This window comes from Hippocampus guttulatus, chromosome 6 (genome assembly GCF_054856545.1).
Source record: "Hippocampus guttulatus isolate MCC_2025c chromosome 6, RoL_Hgut_1.0, whole genome shotgun sequence".
Lineage (NCBI taxonomy): Eukaryota > Metazoa > Chordata > Actinopteri > Syngnathiformes > Syngnathidae > Hippocampus > Hippocampus guttulatus.
Window position 1 is genome coordinate 19,281,096 of NC_141266.1, and position 9,447 is coordinate 19,290,542.

Genomic DNA, 9,447 nt, shown 5'->3' on the forward strand with positions numbered 1-9,447 from the left:
CACATCACGGATGCCAGACGTGGGCCACTGCAGGACCGTCATTCATTGAGGTATGTGGGCCGAGTGTACGTGCCGTGTCTGCCCCAGAGCTGGGCCGGACCAATTTTGCTGACTGGGTATTTTAGTCCGCAAACTGAGGAATTGCGCGGATGAAAGTTTGAGATGGCGGCGAAAAAAACCTCACAAAGGTCTACTAATTACGACATTTAAGAAATGGGAATGCCAGTCTGATTTTTCGTATGAATCGTCCAAAGGGCGTATCACTAAACTCACCTGAAATGTATGCACAGAACACGAGAGCAAGATACGACGAGAGGCACGATTACGAGGCAAGTTGGTCATTAGATTTGTAGGCTAATCGTTATGAAAAATATAATGAAACAGCATTGCTTATTCTATTATTTATTGGTTGTAGCATGGTAACTTTATGAATAAAACCTTCGTCACAAGGTGTAGTAATGCTAATGTTAACTGTTGGTAGAACTCATGATGACGAGTGTTAAATTCTTTCGTCAAATTGATCGTAGATTACACATGCATCGTCTTGGGAAGAGGATGACGAGCCACATCAATACTTACCTGTCTTAATGATTACCAGTCAATTATTCTTTGCAGTGTGAGATTGGAAAAAATACTCTGATGATGCCACATAAGTACACCAGTTTTTGATCCATTTATTTTTTTTGAATAAACCTGGAGTACACAGCTACTGATGTAATGTTCATTGTTAATGCATCGTTTTCAAACATTTACCCTTGAAACATTCTACTTTTGAATGTCAGAATTCTTGATTATGAATATCAGTCAAAATAGAAAAACGGGTTCCCATGATGAACGTTTACGGAACCCAACATTAGTTACCATGGTTTCCCATTGGGTGATCCGACGGAACCGAAAAACGGTGACCATGAATTTCCAAATTCGAAATTTGAGACTCTCTCAATGCATAATGGGACTCATACTTTTCTGATCCGCGAGTCCCTGGGACTCGCTGCCGGTAAACTGTAAAATTATCACTGCAGAGATTACCGCTTTTTCTGCACTCAGTGATTGACTTCTATGCAAAGTCATTTCTCAACTTGTCTTCCGTGCCACGTCATGCCTGTTGAGTGTTGATTTACTTCATATTAAGAAACTACTGCACTAAAACATTAATTCATAAATGTATATCATATGCTTTTATTTTTGTTTTTCTCAGTATAAATAACACATACCCTGACTGTTCTACTCTTTGAATAAAAACACTTCATTCAAGGGTTAGGGAGTGGCAAGGGGTTATGATGGAGGGGTGTTGCAAATCATGAAGACCTGCCAAGTGGTATGATAGCATTGTTTTATACATGTCCTCGGCTAGGCCTCAGCTTCAAAATCAGTCCTTGGCCCTTGGCCTTGGAGGCAAGTCCTTGGTCCTTGGCCTTGGCCTCGGAAAATTTTCCAAGTCCTTGGCCTTGGCCTCGGAGTCAAGTCCTTGGACACAACACTGGTATAAGAACATTCCAAAAAAAGTGGAACTAGGTACACAAACAAAAATAGATGTTTGAGCATCTCAAGGCACAAATGAGGACGTACAGTCATAAATAGCTCTCGAGATTCCTATTTTTTTTTTAATTCTTTGTTTAATTCAATAAATACGAGTTCGTGGCAGCGTGCAAGCGGTGGCAACGGCTCAGATCAAGTTTCCAGGAATGGAACAGTCAGGGAAAACATAAACAAAACAAGTGGTCGCCATGTTGACCACAGAGCTGCATGTTCCCACCCCAGCGATGGGATGAAACGGCGTAGTCAAAGAGCACCAGGAAGTTTCACAAAAATCTCATTTTGTGTGTTTAAACTTCTTCAGTTTTTAGGTTTTTTTTGTCAACGTCACCCTCCTCACCCGCTCAGTGATTTGCTGGTTTTTCCGTGCTGCTGGGCGGAGTCAAGACGGGCGCCACGCCAACCACTGGCGATAGCGGGCAGTCGGCAACTTCCAGAACGTGGCGCTCTTGAGCTTTTCTCTGAGGCAGAATCCATGAACAACAAGATTTATTTTGTTTGTCATTAAATACATAATCAAAAATAAGGGTTAACCCGCGGGTATTGTTGGCTTTTCGCTTTCAGCATGTTTGTGGCCATTTTTGGTTATTACAGGCAAATAGGAAGTACTGTACATTTTTTTCAGAATTTAAAAAAAAAAAAAAAGGGGCTCACCAGGAAGTCCAAGTAGGTGACATGCGTCTGGATGTTGTGTCTGTCTTCGGTCTTCACCCTGGCAAAAGTCTTGAGCTCAGGTTTGGCCTCCGAACGCAGCGTGTCCATGAAGGGGTTCATCCACCGCACGCACTCGGACACGCTTTCCCACGTCAGGCCTGACGCATTGTAAGCACGCAAAATCTTATCAAGCTGACTCAGCCAGTTTCTATACTCGGGTTAGCAACCCAACTGTTTGAAGGATCTCAGAAAAGTATCTGTGGCACGTACCGGACACTTTGTTGACGATGTCGAAGGTGGAGAAATGGCAGAAGGCGGCGGCGGCGAGGACGCTGTAGCTGAAGTCCAACGAGCGGATATCCATCATGCACAAGTCCAGCAGCTGAGAAGACAAAAAAAGTTGTGGTGAGGCTTCAGAACAGAACAGAAGGTGTGAGCAAACGGAAAGGCCCCCATGTTAGAAACGAACATGCTAGAAACTGTTAGCATGTTAGCAAACAGGAGGCCTTCAGCTGAGCCACTGTTAACAACTGTGAGCATTTTTAACACACAGGAACTCTGTGAGAGGTTAGCATGTCAGCAAAAAGATAGTCCTCGACTTTTGGCGTGTTTATAATGGGAGATCTTGAAGTGCTAGCATGCTACCAACAGGAAAGACTCAACTCTGAGCATGTTAGCAACCCGGGAAGTCCCCCGCTAGTAGCATGTTAGCAACTGCTAGCCACCTGGAGGTCCACAACTTATTCTTTTTTTTTTTGAAAAACAGGACAGAATGGTACATAAGTTACACCGAAATGGTCTTACAGATGAATTATTGATTCTTTTTCAATTTACACAAGAAACTGCCTTTGATGAATTTGGATCGAAACAAGACAAGGGTCTCATTTTTTGAATGGTTTTGATGTGTATTTATGTGTCGCATACAGTGATCCCTCGCTACTTCGCGGTTCGTTTATCGCAGATTTTTTCAAACATATTTAAAAAAATAAATACATTTTTTGGAGTTTTTTTTTTTTAAGTATACCTGTGCATGGAGTACAGTACTGTATATGTTGCTCTATGTGACTCGCTGTTGCAGCTTCTCGCGGACCGTTTGCGGACTTTAAAAAAACAAAATATATATATATATATATATACAGTATATATATATATATATTTTTTTTACCTGTTTATGTTCATTAGACGCTACTTCGCGGATTTTCGTTTATCGCGGGTGGTTTTGGTCCCCATTAACCGCGATAAACGAGGGATTACTCTATTAACAAACAGAACGTTTTTTTTTTACCTGTGTGATCTGGATGTACATTTCCTGCGAGAACTGCGGCACCAGGAAGTTTTCATCATCCTTCTGTGCCTCCACCTGAGCGTAGAGCTTCAGCCAAGAGATGGGAGTCTCCGGACAAAGATTCCAGTTTAATGCCTACAAGAATAAAAAAAAATGTATCATTGTGTGTGTGTGGGTGTGGGTTTTTTTGGGGTTTTTTTTAAACTTCATTCACTGAATGTAGTTGAAAATGTGGGCCGCCACCTTGAGGATGTGAAGCTCTGTGCGCCGGATGTCCCACGAGTCACATGCGCCATCCGTCACGTAGGCAAACTCGCCAATTTTCGGAGGGTAGATCTCCTGCGATAAAGGACATTCATGTCAGACAGTTTCAGAATCAACCTGCAAAATTTCAATAGAAATATATACATATACTGTATATATAAAATATATATATATACATACACAGAGAGAGAGAGAGAGAGAGAGAGAGAGATATGTATGTATAGTGTGTGGAAAAATATATTTATTGTTTTTGTAATGCCCCTTCATAAGTTCTCCTTTTGGATGGTCCTTTTGGACTTGATTGGTCAAGGTCAGAAATCTAAATTAAATTATTTTCTGATATAAACGTCAAATAGCACGTTTTTAACGTTAATTTAATTCACTTTTTTAAATTTAACTTGATTCCCCCATTTCAATTTAAGTTTTATAATATCCATAGATTGGGAATTTAAACTGAAAATCAAAACATTTGCTTAAATTAAAAAAAAAAGATTTAAAATCTTTACAGTAAAACTATACTAATGATAAATTTGTTATTTTTATCAGCATTTTAAAAAGATGTATCCATTAAGTTTAATTGAAATATATATATTTTTTTAAATCACATTTCTATATCCATTATTTCTTTGAAAAAAAATGTATTTTGAACATTTTTTTTCAACTGTGATGATAACCATTGAAGATGAAATAACCATGATCTAATTATAGTTCATAAAATGTATTTGTACTTTAGTAAAAGTAAATTTAAAAAGAAAAAGTACAGACTCAGAAATGGACTCAAGTACAGCAGTTAAATGAGTACTTTCAGTGGAGTGCAATCTAAGGAGGAGGGTGACCTCTGACCTCAATCTTAGAGGCGATGAACAGCGCGGTGATGCCGATGAGCTGCAGGTAGTCCTTGTTGACGTCCTCCTGGGTCAGCATGAAGCGGTCGAAGAAGTCCTGTGCCAAGTAAGCCGTCTGCCGGTGGAGGCAGTACACTTCGCTCACCTAAACAATAAATGAATGAATAAACATTGGGGGGTGGGAAATGAATTCTTTTTGTTTCTTTCTTGGGGATTTTTTCTAGAAGATAGATCCAACCCTGGCGAAGGTATGTTTATGTCTGCGTGTGCCGTTCTAACCTCCAGTAGCCAGTCCAGGAGGATGGCCCTCATGCTGGGCTGCAGTTTGTGGTGTCGCTGCATATAATTCTTGTCGTGAACGTACTTGAGCTCCTTGTTGAGCATCTTGATCCACACGTCGTCCGAGCTGGCCCAACTGCGACATCACCACAAGCGCCGCCCATACAGTCAATGCCACCGTGCTTGACACGAAACGCAAGGCGCCCATCTTAGGGTGAGATTGAAAGACGGTACCTGAGACAAGGTAGGGGCGAAGCCTTGATGAAGAGGTTCTTGAAGCGGTACTGCTTGAAGTTGGACGGGTCGGCGGGTTCCAGTTCTTTGTGCGGCGTTTCGATGAGGATGCACGGACTCGCTCCGTCCTCTGACCAACACTTCTATACCCCAAAAAAATACATAAAAATAGTGTACATGGTGGTTACTACACAACATGGCCGCCATGAACAGACTGGAAATATCTAAAATGGCTGACTTGTTATGAGGCGTCAAATACACACATAAATAACCCTCTCTGTTCAATGGAAAATCTTTTTTTTTTAAAGAGGGTTTTTGTCGGTACATTTTAAATCTTCTCTTAATACTTAAAACTCAGCATTTCAGATACAGTACAAGTGAAGGCAAAACAACAAGGCGATGATAGCGACCCCTTGTGGCGACCGTCACATTCATGACACTGCTTTTGAATACATGATGTCACCCGACCAAAACTTGAGCCTAATGGCGTAATTGCCTGTCATTTTTGAAAATTATGGGAAAGAAGAAAAACTAATTTTAATTAAACAAACTAAAGTCCATTTATTATCTAGTTTTGTTTTTTTGGGGGGGGGGGGTTGCAAGCACATTCATTTTTTTTTTTGGTGCTGATATTGAGAGAGCAAGCTCAAAATGACTTCGGCTATATACGAATGATTAGGTGTGCAAACGCAATTATAATAATCAAGTCATCAGCTCTCGTCGCACGATCGGTGTGCTAATAAGATGAAAAAAAAAACACACACACAAACCTGAATTTCATAGCAGCTTTGTTTCTTGGCAGTGGGTTGATTCTTCTTGGAGGGATGCTAGACAGCCAACGAAAAGACAAGTCACGCAAACTGACGCACCGGCATATGAACGCTTTCATTCTCTTCTGAAAGTGACACATGTAAAAAGTGACGTTTTAATAGCTTGTATAGAAATTGTTGATACAACTGCCTGCTTACCCGGTTAGCGTGAAATTACAACCAAAACATTTTCCTGCCTATTTCCAAAAATGAGTCTGTGAGCGAACTTTTCCCAGTTTTGCCAGATGGTGATGCATCAGTTGAGCTAATACACACGACACCCCGAGAGCTCGGTTGTCCAAAAGGTCAGCACAGTTGCAGTGTTAGCGCACATTTGCGTTACTGGTCTCATTGATGAAGTGCTGCCCCCACCAGTGAAAACAAAGTCAACTCATTACGAATGCGCCAATCATTTACAGTCTGGAGGCAGACGTCGTCTCGGAGTCATACCACAAATTGGCTCAGTTTGTTGCCAGAACTTGCTACTCTACTTTTTTGAATCGTCACAAGAGTCGAGAGAAATTAAGATTTTTTTTTTTTATTATATTCTGCCAACTTCTGGAAATATGAGCAGTTTTGGATGTAATGTCATGTAAATGAGTCCAATCTACAAAATGATGACTCAAAACCAAAGCTTTTACGCTCATGACCTGGAAGCAAGACTGGGTGAAGATCCAGAACCACTTTCAAGCCACGGCAGGCCCCACTGCTTGACAGTGTTTGGTGATCTGTCCGCCCACGAACTGAAAAGTGTATGAAGTGCTGCCTACATGTGTGAAAAGGATTTGGTCTTGATTGATGTTTGCGGCAAGAAATAGTAAAAACACAATTAAAAAAAAGAAAAAAAAAAGGAAAGTAAGAATAATAGCGGAATATATTTTAAGATATTATGTACGCATTGGATTGGATGTGAGGAAGTGAGTTGAACTGTTCAAAAAAAAAAAAAAAAAGATAATATTCCGAATGTTTCCTGTCATGTTCTATTTGATCAAATATGTAAATGCACTTCCAGAAGAAGATGTGTCAACTGACCTCGCACTTCCTTTTTCTCAGTGGCGCTCTGATGGTGGGTTCGGGCGTGTTTGAGTCTCTGGCTTGAAGGGTGATGCGACCACTAAGGAGACACGTGAAACATTATGATTATCATCAACCGTTTTCACGTTATGAATAGCAAGATGAAAAGACAGAATATGTGTGTTTTTTTGCAACGTTTGTATCTGTTACTGCTACCGGTGATAAAGTCGCAATTCATAATTGGCGCAACTAGTTTCTATGAGCCCCTCGTTGGTATTTCGTATTACATGTAAGCAGGTAAAGTTTCGATAACAGGCACTATTTCGATTATTACAAATGAATCAAATCAAGAAGACACTTTCGCCTCACAGATGATTTCCCTTGACTGACAGAGAGAGAGAGACATGTTGAAATAATGTGATAATGGTCTCGCCGCACCCGGCCCACCCTAACCCCTCCACACAGAGGGGGGGCGGGTGGGAGGGTGAACCCCCCCCCCCAACCCTCTCCCTACTGAAGAACCCCTCCTCCTCTCGTCCCTACACAAACAGCAGCACCAGGTGCTCACCTGCGTCTGGACATGGTTGTGGCGACCGAGACTTGTGCTTCTGGAAAAAAAAAAAGAGAGAGACATGAAAATGGAGGTCTTGAGATGAAGTCACATTCTGGAGCCACTGAGGCTAATCGCCACCTACGTGCTGAAGAACCATCTGGTCGTATTTGACTTGCAAGTGGCAATTATAAGTCAACAAAGGTCTTAAATAGTCCAAGAGTCAGTGAAACACTTAGAAAGCCTAAGATTGTATACATGACGTTCTATGACACCATTGAGAATAAAAAGGTACAAAATGGTGGATTGAAGATGAAATTGCTAATAAAGGTGCTTAATAAAAGTGACGTGGTTTAAAACAACTGTGAGTATTTGATGTGTTTTCTTTTGTTAGCTGCTGTATTACAGTTATGTGTATGCCCCAGTAATGTGGAATAACTGTGTACAACACCGCATATGCTTTTGTCTCGGTGTTAGAGTTTTTTTGCATATTCGCTGACTTGCGTTTGCCGTCCGAGTTGCGTTTGACGATTTGTAAAATAATGAAGAGTCAGCTGGCGATTCTGACATTCATTATTGCGTAGATAATCATTATTTTACATTACTTGCAGTCAGTCTGACTATTCTACTTGTTAGTTTACATTAAATCATTGTATCATACTCGACTCAAATGACAAATACTGGGGTGTGAGAACTAGTGACACCAATGCTTATAAAGGCTTATTCCGCTTGTTTTAAACATAACTGGCAGTTCCAGACACCGCAACACAGGTCGTGACAAAACCTCCAAAAAGAAAAACATAGGATACACACGTGAGCTTTAAACTAAACAAAATGATGAATTTAGGAAACAGAATTAAGAATTTAAAGTTGCGGGGGGAAAATGAATATGAGACAGATTGACTCCACTGAGGAGGACGAGGGGGAGGGTTGTTGTTGTTCCCTCTCTTCTAGACAATAAAAACTCGAAAAATACCCAATATAAAATCACACTTTAATCCTGGGGTGTCAGAATAAACGTTCTCAAACCCCCTCGGCGTACTTTGAGCTACGTGAAATGGCCGAAATATCAACTTTGACGCGAGAATAGGAACGTAAAGACGCGCCAATTCGGGCAGCATTAAGCGGGAGGATTGTGGGAGCCCCCCCAGAACTCGACTTGCTCTGCAGCCACAAAATAGCCTCAGAAGCAGCCCCAAACGTAACCCTGTTGGCCTTTTAGGCACCCCAACAACTACATCGAACCCTTAACGTCCACGTGAAGCACATTTGTGGCCATTTCAAAGCGGTTAGGCGTGCTGATAAGCGAGGTCAAGTTTGGGAGGGAAGCTACTGTAATTAGCTGCTGTTAGCCGGGTTGCTAAATGGGTCAACACTGCTACCGATGCCGTTAGTAGCATATTTATAAATACTAACCAAGGACAGTTTTGTTCCGTCGGACACGTCACGACCAATAAAGGCGACAGGTTAAATAGCAACTTTGGAGACCAGAAAAACGACTTTCGGGATGAGTCTGTCAACGACACTTTGTGATCGTACGTGTCAACTGTCGTTCAAAGAATTGTGCAAAATGGCACCAAGCGCGGCAATAATATGACCTGTAAGATACCAAGCCGATGTCATCCCCTCCATATTTAATATTTAAGGAGATAAAACGTAGAAAAACAAGGCACCTTTTCAAGATGAATCCCGCTTTTATGGCGCAAACCACCCCCCTGTTCGTGTTTAAACAACAAAACGACGACGAAAATGACTGTTTTAGACACATCGAGCAAGATACACAAACGCAAGAATGTCTAAAAGTGTTTTAAAGAAGTCCTCGGTGCGTCGGCCTTACCTCCAAGAGGGAAGAATGAATGACTGGATCAGCTGTCGCGCCGGCGCCAATCCTTATATCCGCCTGTTCTACCGCGCCGGCAACTGCGCATGCGCGTTCCCGGTTCGCACTAAAACGCGCTCAAAAAGTTTGAAAACGAG

General features: G+C 41.5%; 1 protein-coding gene across 1 annotated transcript; it reads right to left on the reverse strand.

The window, feature by feature from the left end:
• Positions 1-654: 654 nt before the first annotated feature.
• Positions 655-9,370, reverse strand: ccne2 (cyclin E2). Its single transcript, XM_086113548.1, has 12 exons — positions 9,308-9,370; positions 7,489-7,528; positions 6,939-7,020; positions 5,868-5,924; positions 5,098-5,240; positions 4,864-4,999; positions 4,583-4,729; positions 3,719-3,814; positions 3,476-3,610; positions 2,461-2,572; positions 2,191-2,348; positions 655-1,997 (listed from the first exon to the last, which is right to left on the reverse strand). Exons 2-12 carry the CDS (start codon positions 7,500-7,502, stop codon positions 1,881-1,883), a joined length of 1,197 nt encoding a protein of 398 aa, XP_085969674.1. The 5' UTR covers positions 7,503-7,528; positions 9,308-9,370; the 3' UTR covers positions 655-1,880.
• Positions 9,371-9,447: the final 77 nt, after the last annotated feature.

Bases quoted from the DNA above. Each gene is read 5' to 3' on its own strand.
- ccne2 (XM_086113548.1), bottom strand. The intron at 2,349-2,460 runs GTACGTGCCACA...ACAATGCGTCAG, and splicing joins CATCGTCAACAAAGTGTCCG to GCCTGACGTGGGAAAGCGTG. The intron at 1,998-2,190 runs GTGAGCCCCTTT...ATTCTGCCTCAG, and splicing joins TCACCTACTTGGACTTCCTG to AGAAAAGCTCAAGAGCGCCA.